This window comes from Notamacropus eugenii, chromosome 1 (assembly GCF_028372415.1).
Source record: "Notamacropus eugenii isolate mMacEug1 chromosome 1, mMacEug1.pri_v2, whole genome shotgun sequence".
Lineage (NCBI taxonomy): Eukaryota > Metazoa > Chordata > Mammalia > Diprotodontia > Macropodidae > Notamacropus > Notamacropus eugenii.
Genome location: NC_092872.1, coordinates 275,828,607 through 275,850,266, shown reverse-complemented (window position 1 = coordinate 275,850,266; position 21,660 = coordinate 275,828,607). Strand labels below are relative to the sequence as shown.

Here is a 21,660-nt window from a genome sequence, read left to right as displayed (position 1 = left end):
CATATAATTCATATATCTAAGCACATAAGAACAGTTTTGATTGAGCAAAATTTCATTAAAAATCTCACTAAAGCATCAGCTACTCCCCTTTGATTGAATATATAGTTTGCTTCAAGCTTGGGAATTAAAATAATATTACTCTGAATTTCTTTGAACAAGACAGATTTTTTTTCTCTGTTGATTTTAATAATACTATCAGGTTATATTCTCAATAGGCTGTTAATTATCTGTATTTATGAAGAACCAATTACAAGTCCAGTACTATGGTAGAATTGAGGGGTAATGTTTCACAGATAACACACAGGAGGTACTGGAGTTTTTGGACTCCAGCTTCTAACATGTTCACTCTTGATCTGATCAGACAGGAAGGACAGGAAGGTAGCTTTGTTTTATTCTAGTCTAGATTTTTCAAAAGGGAGTTGCTGATAATAGGAGCACCAATTCCTACAGCTTTCCTTGATAACCCTTCGCCCAGGGGCCAACAAGAAGGGGGGCAACTACCCCCTTTTGATAGGTTCAATCGAGACAGAACAGCTTTAAGCTTCAATGGGAGCCAGTTGAAGCAGGTACATGCATTCCTCTATACATTACCAGAATCCCAAATGAGTTCCCCTATGGATTCCCCATGACTTCCCCACTCACTGGCCAGTGACCACTTGCTCCATAGGGCAAAAGAGAAAGAAGGCATCTTGCCAACATTAAGCTCACAGTTTAACTTTACAATATCATCATTCTACACAGGAGCAGTAAATATCATATTATGACACCCTATATCTCATGGCACAGCCTCAGTAGGACTGTCTGTCACCATGATTGTAGGAATTACTATTAAGGATCTTTGGGGCTATTCTGGGGGCTATGGTCTAACACCTGGAAACTAGACATCACCATGGCTATGGATCCTGAGAAACTTAACTCTAAAAAGGGCAACAAAATCCTCCTTACATGGTAAAAATACAAAAGTGATCCAGTTCCTATGATCAAGGAGATTTCATTCTACTGAGGGAAACAATGTGTGCATTTAGAAATTAATGCCAATTATATTCAAGGTAACTACAAAGTACTCTGGGGAAGGAGAAGGAAATGGAAACACTGCTCCAGTATCTTTGCCAAGAAAATCCCATGGACAATACTGGTGTGCTGTGGTCCACAGTCACAAGGTGTCAGACATGGAATGACTGAACGCAACAACAGTAACAATACAACAGCCAGAGAGGGAGAAAGCCAGTGGAAGGGGAGAACCCTTGGAGCCTGGGGGTTCAGGAAGGGCTTGCTGTAAGGTGGCACCTGAGCTGAGATGATTCTTGTTGTTTTTACATCTCACTCCGTTCCCCCACCCCAGGTTGCAATGTGTATTATACAGTAAGACATTTTTATATACAGCACTTTCTGTTGCTAAGCTAGATAAGCTAAGAGGGTTAAAATTTGGCATGCAAGCTTCTTTTTTATCATCCAAGCAGAAGGTTCGCTTTACTGACAGTTGTAAGATTCAACTGGAGCTTAGAAATGCTTTGGAGAGCTTAAAAATGTTTATATTTGCACGGCTGGAATGATCAATATTTTAAAAATGCATTTTCTTCTTTATGAACTGGAATTTGGGTTCTTTATTCTTTGGTAGAGATAAAAGTTCAACTCTTGTTTCATCTTGAACGCTGAGCTTTTTCAAATGAAGTTATTTATCCTCCACTCTAGTAAGAACTCAGAGTTTCTCAGATGTTAATACAGTGAAAACCTGTGGCTAAAACTTTGCAAATGGCGTGTATTCCAAACTGTTACACTGATACACCCATACACTATACTCTTCATAACTTGCACGAATAAGTTTCCTACTCCTAGACTATCATCATAACATACTATCTGGATGATTAAACACAAGACATGCTTGTGTAAAACATATTGATCAGACGTTGATACTTTAATGCCATATTTAGAACCTCTCATAATAAACTCCTCTTCCAGAGGAACAAATGTAACTTTCCTCTTGCTGGGCCACATCTATGTAATTTGATGGATCCAGTGGCCCTTCAACACTTTTCCAATCACTGAGTTTCACTGGCTCAATGGCACCAATATATTTTACTCAATATTTGGCATAGGCATCAGAATTGCTGTTGCTTTGTCCTCAGCTTTTGGTATTGTCCATGGGTTTTTCTTGGAAAAGATACTGAAGCAGTGTTTCCATTTCCTTCTCCCTCCCCAAAATACCTTGTGATTGCCTTGAATATGATTCCCTCTGTATCTAGGCTGCCTACCACACTTGCTCATGAAAGTCCCCCAAAGCTAGGCTCTACACACTTGCTCTTAGCACTGATTTCACTACTTTGGGAACTGCTACCACTGTACCACTTTTTTGCATTTTCAAAACATTTTTCACCACCGTTGGATCCATAATCTCCTCTGCCGTAGAGAAATGCTTTTCTTCATGAGAAATAGGACTTAATTTATCTTGTAGCAAAAGCTGATTTCATTTTATGAAGCTCTAACTAGTCAGGACATATCCAGATCATTACACTCAATGTGGCTCAAACTCACTGCCACTAGGAAGAGTGAAGACTCCCAGGTGCAACTACTTTCAGCGCCAGCAGAGGACAGAGCCTAGTTTTAAAGGCAGTAAGAGAATTACAAGTAACAGGGAGGAGGCAGTAAAGTCCAGGCTTGACCTAGAGTTAGGTGGTAACATCTCCTAGCGGGGGAAAGCAAGAAGGTTCATTTGGCCAGACCAAAGAGTGTGTGCAGAGGACTAACAGAAAGTAAATATGGAAACCTGTATTGGGGCCGGGCTGTAGGGAAGCCATAGGGAGACAATGTAGTCTATGGAGCAGGGGAGAGATACCAACTTACTCTTCAAGGCTGTCACCAAGATCAATGGATTTACTGGGTCAAAGGAAATGGTTATTTTATTGTATGTAGTCAGACTGCTTTGTTATTATTATCATTAATAACAATAATTCTACCAGTAATTGATGAGTGGTTATATTTTCCCTACAACTCTCCCAGAACTGAATTTCATTGCTTGTAATTATTTCTGCCTATTTGATTGGCATTTAGGGCTTCTTCAGAGTTTGTTTTAATTAAATCTTTTGGATGACTAGAAAGTTTTTATGCATTTTCAAGTGATTATTAGCAATTTGTGATCATAGTCCATGGGATATTATAATGCAATTAATGTTAGGAAAAATATGAGTAATGGAAAGGAATATAGAAAGGTCTTTAAAAAATAATTCAAGTCAGGGAGAAATAGCATCCAAAAGCACATAGTGGGCATTATGATCATATAAGGAAAAAAAATGAGAAAGCAAAAGAAAAATCCTGTGGACACAGAGAGAATTACTGTAAATTAAGAACATATCATTCACTGAAATTAAATGCAAAATCAGTTTGGCTGAAACTGGTAAGCATGTATTGAGAACCTACTATGGGTCAAGCTCTTTCAAGACATTGGTGACATAAAGACACAAATGAAACAGTCCCTAAAATAGAGGAAAACATATTCAACCAGGATAGTTGCAAACTCCATTTATTCAGCTACATTATTTTATGTATATATGGAATATTCATTCATTCATTCATTTATGGCAACTAGATGGTGCAATGGATAGGATGTGGAGTCTGGAATAAGGAAGACCCTAGGTTTCAAATCCTGCCTCAGATGCTTACTGGCTATTTGACCTTGGGCAAGTCACTTAACTTCTGTCTGCCTCAGTTTTCTCAAATGTAAAATGCAGATAATAATGACACCTATCTTTCAGGGTTGTAGAGAGGATCAAAAGACACTCTATTTGTAAAGTGTTTAATACATACTTTCTCTCTTATTCCCTTTCTTTTTAAGAGTCCAAATTCCCCAAGAGCACAGATCTTGTCTTCTTTTTCTCTGCTATCTTCAACCAGTTAACATGATTCTGGATCTACAGCACATTTTGGAGACACCGATTTTTAACTCCAAGTAGAGAAAATGTATTTCCAAACCACAAATAATCCCAAGGAAAAAGTGTAACATTTTCAGAAATCTAGTTTTGTGCATTGGTTAAACACTTTACTGGTTTGGGGTGGGCTTGAATTATTTACATTGTCTGTTATAGTTTATGGAAAACTAGAAGGGATTTCATAAATTTACCTAAGGTCCACCATTTTGCCATTAGAATACATCTGAAGACAAGGAAAAACTTGGAAAAATGTGTTATTGACTGTGCAGCAAAAATTTAAGAATGAAGGTTTATTCCTTTCTTCTCTGAAAACAATACAGTATGAAATAATAAATTGGAAAGTGACTCTTTTAACCACCATGCTAAAGTCATTAGTGAGGAAAGACAAGTGAAATGCATTTCATGTATTATTTTTTTTTTTAGTTCTTTTGCTTATTTTTCCTTCCACAGAAATATTTTTTTTGATTACAGAATAAAAATGAATTATGCTTAGGGGGTCAAAGAATAATCATAATAAAATAGGCGGATGGTATAGGATACGTTCTAATCTCCAGAAAATCACCCAGCCTCTTATGGAAATGTGTGATACAGACAAATAGGACATAGAAGGATCAGTGAGTGCAAACGTCTAGAATGAGGGAAATGAGAGTCCTACCATCTTATGGACTAGCAAGATCATATCTGGATTTGATAATTCAGATCTAGGTGAAACAATTTTAAGAAAAAAATACTTTAAATGTCTTCAATTTAGGAGAGGATAAAGAGCATTTACAGTGAAAATCAGTTGATGAAAGTGAAGGAAAAAACATTGAAAAGAAAGGTACATGGTAGTTTTCTTCAAGTATTTATGTTACTTTTATTTAAACTTATTATTCATAGCTCCAAAAAATAAGTAGGGACAAAAATGGAGAAAAAGGATGTTAGATAGCTGTTCTAGGTAAGGAAAAATGTATTGCTTTGCTTTTTTAAACAAATCTTGTTTTCTGAAAATATGATTCTATAATGAAGTAATAAAAATTATATAATAAAATAATATAATACACATCATTAGATATGTTCAGAGCAGTTAGGTGGTGCAATGGATAGAGCACTGGAACTGGAGTCAGGAACATCTGAGTACAAATTTGGTCTTAGACGTTAGATAGATGACCATGGTTATGTCTCTCAACTCTGGCTGCCTTACTTTCCTCATCTGTAAAATGAGCAGGAGAAAAACATGGCAAACTACTTTGATATTTTTGTCAAGAAAACCCTAAAGGAGATCATGAAATGTAGCACATGACTGAAATAACTGAACAGCAAAAGGGATATTCAAGCAAAGTATGGTTGAGAAATTAACTGAGATGCGACAGGATGACTTCATGAATAGCAGGTTCAGGATGAGTAAGTTCTGAGGTTCCTTTCAACTTTGATGTTCTATGTTCCTTTGACATAAAACAGTTCAGTTCTGCTTTTTAAATTCAAATTGGAAGACTGAGTTGCTATTTTTTTTCTGTTTTCCAAGTGTTGACATATAGAAAATAGTACTTTACAAGAATGACATTTTCAGAAGTCAGCACCTAAACGTGTATGTCTTTCCTCTCTGTCTGATTAAACTGTCAATTTCACTGAAATCATGCAAAAACATCTAACAATGTTTTGGTTGACCTGCGATCTTGTAGATGTGCCCACTCTCTCTCAGTGTAGGGCTGATAACTCATCTATTATCCATGTCTTTCCTTAGGACCTTCACAAGAGATTCACTCACATTAGTGGGGGAATTATTTCTTGAAAGTACTATTAGTGGAACTTGGGTGCTGTCTTTAGTCAAGTCTCACTTTCCCATATGACTCCATTTTGCATCTACTACTTCACCTGACTAAAAATCCATCCGAATAAGATGCCCCACCTAGGTTAAGCTCATTGCTTCTAAATTCACCACCATGCTGCTAATTCGAGCTCTGATTGACATAACCTCCTTCAGCCTCTTCTCTTCTCTGATTGATGGGGTGAAGAGTAGAGGACCAAACTTACCCAAGGACTTCCATTATAAAGAGTAGAAACTGGACTGTCAGCTCCCATGCCACTTTGCATGTGCTGTCTTGACTGATTCAAATTCCATGAAACAAAATGTTCACGTGTTAGGCACTGGGTATCCCTGGTGTTTCATCCCTCCTACCCCTCTCCCTCACCTTTCCTCCTCTTACTGTGTGTTGTCTCCACTTTCAGATTGTAAGTGACTCAATGGTAGGTACTGTCTTTCTTTTTAATTGCTTGTATCCCCAGTGCTTAGCAGAGGTCTGGAACATAGTAGGTGCTTAAGAAATGTCTATTGGATTGGGCTGGCCCTACCTCCTTTCTGGTCATGTGATTCTTTTACGATGTCTTTTCTAATAGAGATTCTGTACCTGAGATTCACAGAACCCTCTTCACAAGAGATTTCAGGGAGTCTGTGATCTTATTGTGAGGAAAATAAGTTCTGTTTTCATTTTCATTAACTTTTGGTTACTTTGTTAAACCATTGCATTTTATTTTATACTTTTAAAATATACTCTGAGTCAAGTTCATTGGCTCCACCAATCTGACTACCACCAGTCTATGGCACCAAAATGAAGGGTTCTGCTCTGCACAAACATCTTTAGAGAACATGCATCTTTGTTTTATACCTCACTTGATATTAATAATAGGAGGGTTGTTGCACAAAGCTATATCTTTTTTTTACTGCATCTTTCAAAAATTATTGTTTAATTTCTTCATATGCCTGTCACACATGAGCATGTATACATTCCTCAAAGAGAATGATACAATTCAATGTTAACCAATGGGGAATACTTACATTAGCTTGAACGATGACATAGTAACGGGTCTTGTCTTCATAATTAAGTCTCTTCCTCAATACGACAGTTCCAGTCAATGTGAGAGGGATCTCAAAGGTATCGTTGGAGGACTGCAATAAGGAAAAGGACAGAATTTATGGAGGTGACCCAGAGACACCCTATGGGATGTCATCACATAGTATGATTAAGAGTCATAGATAGTGGGCAAACTTTTTCATTGAAAATGGGTTTGAGTGCAGGCTTCTGATTCAATATTCTGATCTTTCATTTAAATGTTTAAATTTGATCAGTCAGGTTCTCTCAGAGCCTAGGAAAATATGATAACCAGAAAATTTGTTTCCTCTGGTAGTTTTTCATTTATTATTTGTGCCATTTATCAACTGCCCTAGGACCTTTGAAGTCAAGTGCAAAGAACACAGGTCTTTTCTGCAACAATTTTTTTTTACTTTTTAATCCATCTTGATTTAAACTCTCGAAGTTCAAAATACCATTTCTAATCTGTAATTTCTATACAGGATAATTTCTGCCTTTGAACTTTATGCATATATCCAAGCACTTCCAGATATTAGAGACCAAAAAGATAAGAGTCACGTAGCACCATAGAGAGAGTGAAAAGAACAGTGAGAATAGAAAGGCAAGTTATGAGGTATTCATGTGCCAGGGAGTATGCTAAGCACTTTGCAAATATCTCATTTCATACTTGTAATGATTCTCTGAGAAAGGTGAGAATTGGAAGTCCACAGATACGATAAGAATCAACTATGTAGCCTTGGGTACATTACTGATAGGTCTTAATTTTCCCCATCTGTGTAACAGGGAGGATAGTGATCTTCTAAGGATCTTTCCTTACTTACATTTTATGATTCATGAATACTTGAGTTTTTATCCTGATGCATACATTCACTAGCTGCATGTAGCTGAACATCTCTAGGGCTGCCTTTTCTTAGCAAGAAAATGTTAATCATTGTTGCTCCTACTCCACAGGGCTATTTGGATGATCAAATTAGAAAATATATGTAAAGTCCTTTGCATACCTCAAAATGCTCTATAATTGTCAGTCCACATCATTATTGGTGACATTGTCATCCTCATAAGCATTAACGATGGCCCTTTGCCTATAATGTTGGAGATGGATCCAGGAAGACAGGAGTTTGAATAGTATCTCAGACACTAACAAGTTTTGTGAGTCTAAACTCTGGGCCTCAGTTTCTTAATCTATAAAATTAGTCAGTAGATCTGATAGCTTCCTAAGGTCCCTTCTAGTGTTCTATATCTTACTCTGTGATCCTATGATCAGCACCATCATCATTAACATTAATTAGCATTAACATAAATTAACATTAACAGGATCCCTGAAATACTAAACTTTGGTAAAGTCCATCCTTTGTACAGCAGTTTCCATTCACTGGCATACTTCCATTATTAGTGGCATTATTGAGTTGTTTCAGCGTGTCCAACTCTTTGTGACTCCACTTGGCATTTTCTTGGCAAATATACTGAAGCAGTTTGCCATTTCATTCTCTAGCTCATCGTATAGATGAGGAACTGAGGAAAACAGGGTCAAGTGACTTGCCCAGGGTCATACAGCTAGTAACTGTTTTGAGGCTGGATTTTAATTCATGAAGAAAAGTCTCCATGATTTCTGGCTTGCCATTCTATCCACTGAGCCACTTAGCTACCTTTATTATTGCTACATATTAGTGATATTATTACTAACCAATGCTAAGCCAAGCAACTTTCCATAAATCTCTCTGTCTCTGTCTCTTTCTGTCTCTGCCTCTGTCTCTCTGTCTCTGTCTCTGTCTCTCTGTCTCTCTCTCTGTCTCTCTCTCTCTGTTTCTTTCTCTCTTTCTCTCTTTCTTGTACTAGAATTTCAGAAATAAAAGTGGCCTGCAAATCAGTCTAACTCACACGTGGACAATAATCAGCTCTAAAATACGTGATCATCCAAGTTAAACCTGAATTTACTCAGTGATGAATAGTTCATTCTCATTTTACCCTTTGAAGTCAGCTTTTCCCACATCTGGATAACTAATTATTAAGAACATTTGCCTCATATCAAGCCTAAGTCTGCCTCCGTACCACTTCTAGTCATTGAGACTAGTTTTATCCTCTGGGACCACACTCAACAGGACATGTAATCCCTCTTCCATTTGGCAGCCTTACAAATACCTGAAGACGGTTCTCATGTTAACACTAGTGATAAAGTCAGCAGCATATGGGCCAAGAAAGAATGAGCATATAGTAGTGGGTTTCTTGGCATAGTAAAAATATGATAATTTTATTGAAATGGTGAAAAATCTAACTTAATCATAACCAAACCCTTGATAGATGTATCATTTTGTAAAAGTAGGCCGTCATCTATATTCCAAAGCTATTCCTGCAGGAATCAGAATCACTGTCTAGACTGTTGCATATTAATGTTAAAAATGAACTTCCACTGAATAGTTTTCCTTGGTAGTTAGTACAAATCAGCAGAAACAATATAGCAAGTAATTTGATTGAGGTTTAAAGTTGAATCTGGTCTCTTTTCACTGAATCTAATCTAGTGAGCTAAATTCAATGTTTCTCCCATTGTATGTGACTCAATTCCCAAAGAATCGAATAGATTTCAATGAGCCAAGAGACAAAGATAAGGACTATTTCATGGTCCACACCATCTCAGGAATTTGCTCCAAAGGAAAAACAACCTTAATTTTTTCACCTGATTTGCTGGCTAGTGTCTAGAGATGAAACAATAAAAAGGAAAGATGAGAAAATATTTTACACTATTCTAAAAAGTCAAATATGAAACCTGCAATGAAATAAAGCTTTCCCAACATATTTGAGTGACCATTTGACAATAGAGAGGAAAAGGAATCACTTAAAAAGTCATGGCTATTGGCTTATTTTCTTCAGAATGGACTACAAGTTCTAAACTATATACTGTTAACAACATAGCATGTTCATGGGAAGAAAACTGCCAGGGTCACCTAGTAGGCCCCTTCACAAAATATCCACTTAGCGGTCATTCCATCTTTGCTGGAACACATCTGCGGGTGACAAGCTAGCACCTCTTGAGACAGCCAATTTCTGCTTTGGACAAAGATAGCTTCTAGTATACCTCTCCTGACATCTAGCCTAAGATGACTTTTTTCCTAGCAATTCCACCCCCAGTTTTGTCCTGTGAGGGAAACAAAGAAATAAACAAAAGAAAAAAAATATTAAGAACAGAGAAAGAAAAAAATAGCAAAACTGAAAACAATTTAACTTTCTTTCCCATGATATCCTTTCATTTTACTATTATCTTTGATTTGGAGCCAAAAGCAAAATTTCTAATACCATCCCCTCATCCTACAGATAAAATCAGGGACACGCAAGTAAAGCCACTTATTCCATATTATATAGGTAGTAAGGAGCAAAGTCAGATTTTGAACTCAGATTCTTGAACTCCAAAGTCAATACTCTTTTCTATAATGCCCTCTCCCCACCTAAATCTCCAGCTCCCACTACTTTTTTTTTAATTCTCCAAGCCAAAACATCCTAATTCTTTGAATAATCCTTTCAAAATTATGTTTTTACCTCTACCCAATCTGTATACAGTCCAGTTTACCAATGTCTTTCTTAAAATGCTGAACATAAATGAATATAAATTTTTGATGGTATATCACATGAACCCATAAACCAGTTTGGATGACCACTCTACTTTTTTTTTTTTTTTACAATCCTCTCAATGACTTTTTTAAAGCATTTTAGGATCGAAAAAAATTAAGTCTCTTATAAACACACTTTATCCTTGGAAACTTTATATGCTGATTCTAAATGTGATGGATGGTATCTAGGGAAGCAGGAAGTGCTTTGTATGGTAATGACCACTAGTGGCAAAATTGGAAAGAAAAGGTAAGTTTAATACATTTTGGGGGGTGGGTGGAAGAGGAAGGGCAGGAATCAGCTTTAATATTTAAGAAAAAACCATCTTGGTACAGGAGACAATTATGTTTTCTAATACCAATGATCGTAAGTGCCACATAGCTCTAAGAGTATGTTCCTATGAGTGTCCCACACATAATTCTCCCCAGTGATAATAAGAGCAGGATCTGTGGAAGTAATATACAAGCGAGTAATTCATTTTTAAATGTCATTTCTTTGAGAATTATGTGTAATGACAATAGACATTGACACATGTATGTTACCTCTTGTGGTCATTCATACACACTGGACTGAAGTAGTGAGGCACGGTGGGGCAGCAATTTTAAATTTGAGACCTACATTTCAACCCCAATCTTTCCACTTAGAGCTATGTGACCGAGGACAAATCATGGACTATTTCTGGGCCTCTCTCTTGATTATCTTTAAAGTGAAATGGTTGGGCCATATGACTTCCAGTTTTAAATCTGTGATACTACAAATTCAGTATTCCCTCCCCTCAAATATTGCAAAGGTGAATAACCACTGCCCCCTAGAAACTATGGCATTTTCAAAAAACGTTAGTATTTGAAGAACAACCTATTTTTAATGGCAGCCAAATCACGTAAACAAATAACAGTACTTTTCACTTGTGGAGAGGAGAGAGCCCTCCATGCTGAGCTGGCTCAAAGGAATGTGTAGAGGAAGGGAATACTCCATGGGTGGAAAGGCTGCCTTTCCCTCTAGATTCCAATTCTTGCCCTCAGGCTACTGCTTAGATTTCTTTCTCTTACCCCCACCCCCAACCCCGCTTAGGATCATAGATGGAGAGGGGGAAGAGACCTCAGAACTCTGAAGTCTTAGGGGGAAAGGGCCAAAACAACTTGGTAGGAAAATCAGGGAAGTATCCATAGAGAAAGAATATTTCAGAACTATAGAATCTCAGAGCAAGATAGCTTTTAAAGACCAAACATTCACAAAATCTTGTGAAACAGCTAGACAAACTGATTAAAAAAAAAAAAAGTGCTACTGAAAATCCTCATTGTCTCAAAGGCATAGATGGAGATCCCATGTTACTGAGACATGGAAAGGAGACAAAGAAGAGGAACTCCAATGAAGTCATTCTTTAAGAGGGAAGCAATATCTGAGTTATGCTGAGAAGGCATCCTTGCTAAGCCTTGCCTGCCGGCTAATGAAGCAGCAGAGAACAACAATTAGTAAATTGGTAAATTAGGACCTGGCTTAGTTTTTCTTTTGCTATGGCTAGTCACATGAAGTGAGTAAGAACATTTGTTTGAATTTGGACAATTAGGAATAAAATAAATGGGGGGAAAAAAGCTTCTGAGTTTTATAAATGTTGAAATTTGCAGTAGAGACCCAAAGCAATTATTTTTGATGGTGCAACCAAGTGTAATGAAAAAACAAAATCTTATTTAGATTTACAAATCCTTCAAGTATGAACAGAATAATAATGCATTAATTTAATCAATAAATTCATCAATAAACATTTATTAAGTATATAAAATATTCCAGGACATGTATAACCTATATTGGATTGCTTACTGTCTCAGGGATGATGAGGGCCTGCCCTGGAGTGCTGGTAGTCTGAGAAGAGTAGGGGGTGTGTTGAGAGGCATTCCAAAGGTTAAATGGGTGAGCCTTGGAAACAGATTGAATGTGGGGAATGAGAAAAGGTGATGAGGAGAGGATGAGCTGTAGATTGTGAGCCTGAGGACTGGGAGAATGATGAAAGTCTCTCCCCTGTCCTCTTCCCTTACCTGAAGGCACTCTGCTCAAAGGAAGGTGGGTTTTATTGGCTGAAAGCTGCATCATTAACTTGGACTTTACTGGTTACATCTCTTTCTCAAAGATCAAGCCTTAAATCCAATTCACTCTGGAGCTCATAGATTGGGCAACAGTTCCCCACCCTTCTAGCCCAGAGTAAATGTAAATAGGAAATAGTAACTGATTCTCTTTTGGCCAGCATCCCTGAAGGTCTTCCCTTCCTATTTGGATATTTTTTCTTTACTTTTCTTTTCTTTTTTTTAATTAAAGGGGCCATCCCTTGAGTTACTTTAAAAAAATATATTAATGTTTTCAGTTTTCTATAATCACATCCATAAGTTTTAGATTTTCTCCCCCTCCCTTCTCCCTTCCCTCCCCAAGTTGGCATGCAATCTTATATGGGTTCTACACACACTTTCTTATTAAACACATTTTCACATTAGTCATGTTGCATAGAAGTATTAAAGTGTATGGAAGAAACCATGAGAAAACCCCAAACAAAACAAAATGTAATTCAAGAGAAAATATTCTGCTTCATTTTGCATTCCAATTCCATAGTTCTTTCTCTGGATGTGCATGGCATTTTGCCTCAAGAGCCCTTTGGGAATGTTTTAGGTCCTTGAATTGCTGTGAAGGGCTAAGTCTATCAGAAACGGTCCTTGAACATAGTGGCTGTTACTGAGAACAATGATCTGCTTCTGTTCCCTTGACTTACTTCTTAAAGAGGTCTAGTCACTGAGTGGGCATTACTTCACTCAAAGTGAGAACCTGAAAAGACCTTAGCCTAATAAGGCCAGGGTCTCCCATTGCATCCTGGTTCATCTCCAGTCATCCTGATGAATATCAGGCCACTGGACCCAAATGGCTCTGGAGGAGAAAGTGAGGCTGGTGACCTTACACAGCCCTCCCTCCCTCAAATCTAAGTCAAATGCAAATCATGTCATCATTTCCCTGACCTCGTGATCCTCTTCCAGAATGAAGGCCAAACAACAGCAAAAACCTATAATAATAGGGAAAGTTTAGGGGGAAAGATGAGTTCCTTCATGGATATGCTGGATTTAAGATGTCCACTGGACTTCTACCTCAAGATAAAGGAAAGGCAGTTGAAGATGGGAGATTGGAAAACAGCACAGAGAAGAGGGCAGTGTAGCTATATATGAGAGTCAAAGCCATAGAGATAGTAATTAAATCTACAGGAGCTGGTAAGATCATCAAGTGAAGTGGTATAGAGGGAGAAAAGGAGAAAGAATGGGAGAAGAGGGACAGGGACACAGAGAAGGAGAGGGAGAGGGAAAGGGAGGAGAGGGAGAAGGTCACTGGCTGTGTGACCCCTATTTAAATATATCTAGAAGGGGAAGGGCAAAGAGAACAAACATTTATATAGCATATACCATGTGCTAGGCACTAGACTAAGGGCTTTACAAGTATTTATAATTTGATCGTCACAACCACCTTGCAAGGTAGGTACTAGTATTACATCCATTTTACAGTTGAGGAAACTGAGGCAAACAGAGGAAAGTGATTTGTCTAGGGTCACACAGCCAGGAAGGCCAAATTTGAACTCAGGTCTTTCTGTGTCCAGGCCCAGTGCTCTGCCCTACTCTGCCTCACTGCCTCACCTTCCTTTCTCTCTCAGTACAATGGCCTCTTTGGAGGACAAGGACCATTCTTTGCCTCTAAATATCTCCAGTATTCAGTACGAGGCTTGGCACATAAGCACTTAAGTCTTTTTGACTGATGATTTGATAGTTTCTTACTCTGTCAAAAGCAAAGGAGATAATATTGTTTTGATTCCCCTTAATGATAATTTCATTCTTCAAAAACGATGGTGCCAACAATAGTAATGATCTCACAAACAATAAAAACCTGCTGAATGGTGAAAGAGGCGGGGGAAGGGACTACATCCTCTTAGAATCTATAATAGTTAAAGAGAAAAGATCAGGGAATAGGCTAATAATTTAAATTTGGGAAGAAAGCTGATGTCTTTGAGTTCAGTGGAAATGTAGGCAGCAACTTAGCGTGCCATCATCTGAGAAGCTAAGAATCTGGAGAGGGTTTTATAAATACTTAAGAATGAAATTCTAAAGAGGAAAGAAGAATATTATAATGTCTTCCAACTACTATAAATCTCAGAGTAAAAGAATGCCAAGGTCATCTAGTCTGATTACTCACCTTACAATAATAATAACTCACTCATATATAGCAAATATATATGATATCTATGATCTAATATGCAAAGCACTTCACATACACTGATTTATTTGATCCTCATATCAGCTTTGAGTAATTACTGTTATTATCCCTATTTACAAATGAGGAAACTGAGGTTGAGTTTCCCAGAGATAAGTATCCATGGTAAGGATTGAAGTGTTTCTTTGTTGTTTTTCAGTCATTTCTGGATTGTCTGACTTCTCATGACTCCATTTGGGATTTTCTTGGCAAAGATACTGAAGTGGTTTGTCATTTCCTTCAGCTCATTTTACAGATGAGGAAACTGAGGCAAACAGGGTTAATTTGACTTTCCCAGAGTGACATAGTTACTGTCTGGGGCCAGATTTGAACTGAGGTCTTCCTGACTCCAGGTTGGGCTCTCTATCCACTGTGCCACCTAGCTGCCCAAGCATTCCTTATAAGAAGTGGAACACTTTATCCACTAACCCTAACCTAAGTAGTGGAAGTGACTTGCCTGAGGTCAAAAAGCTGATAAATTGATAAAACTAGGCCTGGAAAACAAAGTTTTTTTGTTTTTGTTTTTCAAAATTAATGTAATTTCCAGTATAGTCTCCTTGCCCATAGTTCTAGAATCTGGCATGTTGATTTCACATTGGCCAACAGGATTTCCGTTACTAGCAACCTCTCCAGGGTAAACAAGTTGTCATTGATTCAATCCGATTTTTTTTAATGTCTAAACTGTGGCCTATGTTTTACACAAAATAAATCAAAACAAACAATAATAACAACAAAATGTTTTTGGTTTGTAACATTGCATTACATTGTACTAATTCAGGATAATAGCCCAGGTTCAGCAAGGCAATGATGCCACTGTCTTTCTAATTCTCCTACAACCTTGGGGATTCAAATATATGAGAAAAGAGCTAGAAGCTGATGAGGAGAAGCTGACAAAATTGTGTCAGAACCTGCTTTCCTAGGGCTCCCAGAAATCAGCGGTCCAGGCCTGTCACTTAGTGCTCCTTTCTCAACAATTTTCTGAGTGGCAGAAGTTAAGGAAAATCAGATGCTCCATGCTTAGTAGGCCTAGTCTGCTTCAAGGGACGTGTCAGCAGCTTCTGCCACATTCTATTCCATTACTCCATAGAAAATGATCAACAGCTTCCAGGCCAATCCTCATAGGAATGAAATGTATCTTTGGTGAATAGAGTAAGAATGTAACTTTCTTTAGACCCAAAAGGAGATTTTCTTTAAAAAAAGAGAATATTCAAAATAGCTTACTCTCATTCTCTGCCCCAGCATTTCATCTCCTTCCTTTGTGCCTCTGCTGTCATGTTATGTATGTAACCCACGTATAGTATGTACTCTCTTTGTCTTTCTCCCAACCTCCCTTTCCTTCCTTCCTTCCTTCCTTCCTTCCTTCCTTCCTTCCTTCCTTCCTTCCTTCCTTCCTTCCTTCCTTCCTTCCTCTCTCTCTTTCTTTCTTTCCTTTTATCTCTGCCTCTCTGGCTCTGGCTCTCTCTCCTTCCCTCCTACCGTGTAGTAAAACCCTACATACCTTACCACCCCCCACTTCCATCAGAGGATGATTCGGGTGTTACTCCCTATCAGTAGTAAAGTGTCAAGAAGACCTAAGTCCAAATCCAGCCTCAGACACTTGATAGCTGTGTGACCCAGGGCAAATCACTTAACCTCTGTTACTTTAGTTCACTGGAGAAGGAAATGGCAAACCACTCTAGTATCTTTGCCAAGAAAACCAACGGACTGTGTTGGTACATATTGGTGTGCCTATGAGGTCCAGAAGAGTCAGACATGAATGGAAGGCTGAACAGCACTACCAAAAACCTAAGGGACACATTTCCTAACCCTTTCAGTGGTTTGAGCTGATTTTTCTTTTCAAAACACTCTATGTGGAATTTTGGGTTATTTCTTTGTGTGTATGTGTTTTCTATTCTCCCTCTGATGATCTAAGCTTTTTGAGAACAAGGATAAACACAATAGTAGAATTAAATTTATAAGTAGAATTTAAAAGCTATACCACTAAAAATAGAGGATCTTAACCTGGGATGACTCCCTTGCCTCTCAACCTGGGGATGTCTATGGAAACCTTCCAGAATAATATTCTTAAATATTTAGCAATGCCAAATTTCAGTTGGAGATTAGTGGGAGATATTTTTCCCCTTTCTGAGAAATTTATTGACTGTCTGAAATCTTTATCTTTGAGGGGACTGGAATGGTGGTAGGGGAGGCGTCTATGGACAGCATGTTAAAAATCCTGACTATCAAAGATATTAGCCATTACCACTGGCTAGAGAATTCAGATTCATCATGTATAGGTTGGTTATCTAAAATAAATTAGAACACCCCAGTCATGCAGACACAATGCTTCCAGGTTTCTATAATGATGCAACTGTTTGTATCAGTATTTTTTTTTTAATATATTTTATAGATATTTATATATATTTTAAATCAAACACAATTAAATAGAATATGGTTTAGGTACATGAATACTTGGGCATCAGAGGAGTAATAGAGGTGGTACATAGTACCAAAAACCTATACACAGCCTTTCTGTTTCTTCTTGTTGACAATACACAGTGTGCCTTTATACAATCACATATTGCAATGGAATAACATTCTGTATTCATTCAAAGACTCTCAAGAACGGAGATGATTGATAATCTTTATAAAGTGATTTTTTTTCCAAGTCCTTTGACAAAAAGCAGTAACAGGAAAAAAAAACCCAAAACCCTCCCCACCCCATCAGAGAAACATGTCACAAGGAAATATGGGCAAAAACATAATGGAGTGATACCCAAATGCTGTGCTGCCCTGCTGAACTGCTTCCTGGGTCTGAGCAGAAACCCAGCAGTCTGCTTTTTGTCTTAATGACAATAAAAGAAACAAACGTCACAAGTGGCAAAATTCCAAACGACCAGCAGAAGCAAGAGGTGGGAGAAACTGCCAAACAGAATTGATTGATTTAAAAAAATTTTTTTTCTTCTTTAAAAAAAAATAGTCCTATCTGGGAACAGACATTCTAGTTTGAGGACAGCACAAAATGAAAAACTGGAGTGAATCATTATGATATAATCAACAAACCAATTGGTATTTTTAAAAATGTTGCTGCTTCTAAATGTATTTTGGACAAGGAGTAGTAACTGGAGAGCAGAGTCCAGGGAGAGCAGGGAGACTTTGATGCTCACACATGGCATTCTTAATTGCACCTTCGGCCTTGTGTTAGCAACACAAAGTTACACCAGTGAAACACTGGTTTTTAAATATTCTGCATCTCAGAAGCTAGTAAAAATGCAAAATTATATACCTCTACCAAAGGCAAGGAGAGTGCAGTCACTTCACTCATGGCCTGTTACTTTCCTTCAAAATTAATGCTTCTGCAAAGGAAGGAAATACATTTAGTCTGTAATTAATACTCACCTAGTTTTGGTAAGGAAAGCAAACCAACAGAGCTCCCAGCCCACATGCCTTCCCAAGGAACATTTTAAGGATAGGGCAGGATCTTTTTAGACACTTGCTCTGCAGTCTTCAGAATGTGTGATTATTACTGTAAGTGACATTAGCAAGAGAACTAGTGCTAAGCTTCCTCTCACACCTCCTTGGCACGAGTGGCCCCAGACTATTCCCGAGAGTTTAACAATCTCTCAAAAATGGCTTCCTGTTGTTGTGAAGTCCATCAATCACATTCTTCTTGCAACAACGTGCAGAACCCCCTCTGTCTCTTTAAAAATCTTCCCTATGTGTGCTACATGTGCAGTGATAGGCAGATTTCTGTATGTGACTCTGCACTTGGTGTGGGAGGCCCTCGATGGCTCCCAATTCTTCCTTAGGAAAAGATGGTGGTCTCAGTGATAAAAGTACAGTGCTTATTTTCATCGGCTGTGTTAAAGAATACAACCAAAGGAAAAAAGTTCACTTATCTTCAAAAGCAGACTTCCTTGATCTCACATTTAAAATCATAGCTTGGTCGACTTCTCTAATGGTGAGTCACACTGTGCCTGCTGCATCACATCATTGACTATCATCTTTGCGATCTTCCAAGCCATCTCTTCTTGGGCCTCATCAGTATTTCCTTGCACCCATTTCTTCATGGCTTGCGAGAACATAGATCCTCTGGATTTCTTTACATCAGGCTGAGGCTCAGATTCCTGGATGAACTGCCCTAGGTCACTGACTCTCCCAAAGGTCATCTTCCCTGCGTATGTCCGCTGATACAAAGATTCTGGATCCAGACTTGCAGCATCTACAATTATTGCTTCATCAAAGTTTTTCAGGATTTTAACATTGGCCTTCTTCACACTGAACTGAGCAGAACCATCAGAGCTACTCGAATGAGATTCGTGATCAGGAGGGCCCCCAGAGCCAGCAATCGTCAGTGCAATATTTCCTCCTGGGAATTCATCTCCTCGTACTGAATAGATAAGGTCGTTCAAGTATTTATAATAAAGATTACTGGACAGGAAGCCAGGTAAAAAGACCTTCTCCATAGTTGTCCAGGCCTGACGCAGTGGAGTAGTGAAACAGCTTGGGAGGGGCCCTCCTTCCCTGAAGATGTTGGATTCAATTTCTAATCTTATAAAGTCATCAAATCCAAGAGGATGTGTAGCTTGAAGGGAGAAGTACTTGTCATACAAGATCATGGCATCATTCTGTGCTTCTTGACCATCATACTGGCCTTTTTTGGCAGCAAGTTGGGACTGGAAGTTATCAGCTGCCAACCAAAACTGTAAGATATTCACTGCATCTTCCTTCCCCATGTACTCCGAGAAATAAAAGAGGGCTGATTCACAGAAGAGAATGTCAGCCAGGTAAACAGTTCCACTGGTCAGCACTTCAATCTGGTATTTACAAAAATGGTGACTTCGCAAAAACTCACTAAAATGCTCTTGTTCCATTGCATTGAATACTATGGATTGCGCCATAATAAAGCAGTTGGGATCCACCTGTCCATCCTCCCCACAAATCTTGGCTACTATGTCATTTCTCATTGCCTCCGTTATGGGTATTGGTTTAGCAGCATCCAGAGATATATATTTGGTAAAAGTATTCACTGCATCACGTTCTATACTTCTCATTAGTTTTCCCGACAGTTCCTTTAGTGTGGAAGAAGGACTATTTCTATTTGATACTGTAAGTCTGGAAGAGTCTTCATGTTCCACAGAAACGTGAGCCCCTTCCTTGGACATTTCAAGACGGAGAGAATGGATATCTTCTCTATCCTGGGAAGGCAGCAAGTGATTGGGAGCATTGCTAGTTCTACTATCCATCTCTGTTCCTTTTGACATGGTCTTGAACAGCTGGACTGTGCTAGAACTCTCCAACTTCTGGTCAAGAAACTCAGATGGAAAAGAGACTGTGGTTTCATGCCTTTTAGATGAAGGAGAGAGAGGCTCAGCCAATGAGCTCTGTTTAACTGTATTCAGACTGTGTGCTCTTATTCGGGACCAGGTAGTAGAACGAAAACTTTCAGCCTCTAACCAGAATTTAACCAAATGTTCCATTCTCTGAAGTTCCATAAACTGATGTATCAGTATTTTTTGTAACACTTTTATCACATAACAACAGCAAACACCACTAGTGATATCTAACTTATAGAGTTTTAATGGTTATGAAATACTTTTACTATACGGCTTCATTTGATCTTCACAATAACTTCATAAGGTAAGTTTTATTAATATCCTCATTTTTCAGATGAGATAACTGAGTCTGGGCATTATTGAGTAACTTGTCCAGTAACACAGCTGCTAACAGTCTAAGGATATACCTTGAGCTTACAATCTCATCTTGGACTCCTTGAGACTCTAGACTTCTGGCATAGTTCTATTTTACACCAAAAACAGTTTTTGAAATCTCTTTTCCTTTTCATTTACCACTTTTTTTTATTTGCAATTTTAATGTAAACCTTTTAATTGTAGATAACTGTCTAGAATTAGAATCCACTGGAAAAGTAAATAAATCTTCCAACTTGCAGATTGGAAATTCAAGCAACTCAACCATGCTCCCATCAATTACTTGCTCATTTCTTAAAAATCGGATCCCTTAAAACATAAACAAAAGACTTAACTTATTTTAATTGAGTCTTCATTTTTGTCCTTGTCATCCCCAGTGCCTGGCACACAGCCTGGCTCAAAAGAAATAAGAAATGATTGGTTAATGGGATAAAAATAAATATTATGCTTGGCTAAAACTTTTATAGAGGATTTTAATGTTATTTTCTTTTCATGTGTTCTTCTGATAGCTGAGTTTCCAAAGGTGTTAGCCTTCTTTAATTGTGCTGCATTAAGTGAGAAAGGAGTAGCCTTCTTTTTTTTTATATAATTGGATTTGACAAAGAAAAATGTATTTTTCTTTTTTTTTAATCTTGATGAGATAAGGCAAAGATTTATAATATTTAAATCTACCTCTCCTTAGTTCTGTGGTAGGACAAGGGCTGAACACAATATTAACATATTTCCTACACACACACACTCCCAGTTTCTGTGTCTCTCTCTCTCTAAGTTTTCAACTGTCAACATTGACATGATAGCAGTTTCTGCCCAGAGCAACTAAATGTCAAAGCTTGTTCCTCCTTGTCTAGTTCTGACATAGTGATGCTGAGGTCTGTCAATGTCACTGCTTTCCTAGTTCCCTGGGCCAGTTAATCCTTACCGCACTTTTCTCATTGGGAAAGTCAAGTCTAAAATTTCTGGGTTACCTTTCAAAAATGATGTACAAAGCATATACATCTTGGGAACTGGTTGTGCTGCTGTGATTGTTTCGGTTTTCAGTTGTGTCCAACTCTTCATGATCACATTTGGGCTATTCTTGGCAAAGATACTGACATGGTTTGTCATTCCCTTCTCCATCTCATTTTACAGATGAGAAAAGGAGGCAAAAAAGATTGTGACTTACCCAGAGTCACAAAACTAGTGTCTGAGGCCAAATTTAAGGTCAGAAAGATTCTTCCTAACTTCAACCCTGGTACTGTATTTCTAGCTGCCCTTGCTGTATTAGGATAGGGATCTGTGATTTAATTAGTATCAGTCACTCCCAGATGAAGAAAATTTCTGTACCAATGCAGGTCT

The 21,660-nt window shown here is 38.1% G+C and overlaps 1 protein-coding gene and 2 pseudogenes across 2 annotated transcripts in view; all 3 read right to left on the bottom strand.

Moving 5' to 3' along the window:
- PCDH15 (protocadherin related 15) overlaps positions 1 to 21,660 on the bottom strand; it is a 2,324,555-nt gene that overhangs the window by 615,626 nt on the left and 1,687,269 nt on the right. For both annotated transcript variants that reach the window (XM_072628920.1, XM_072628919.1), the window contains one exon: positions 6,739 to 6,849. In XM_072628920.1, the coding sequence (XP_072485021.1) occupies positions 6,739 to 6,849 (111 nt within the window). The remainder of the gene's footprint in view (positions 1 to 6,738; positions 6,850 to 21,660) is intronic.
- On the bottom strand, positions 1,700 to 5,996 carry LOC140529305 (integrin beta-1-binding protein 1-like; annotated as a pseudogene).
- Positions 17,004 to 20,130, bottom strand: LOC140517557 (A-kinase anchor protein 10, mitochondrial pseudogene; annotated as a pseudogene).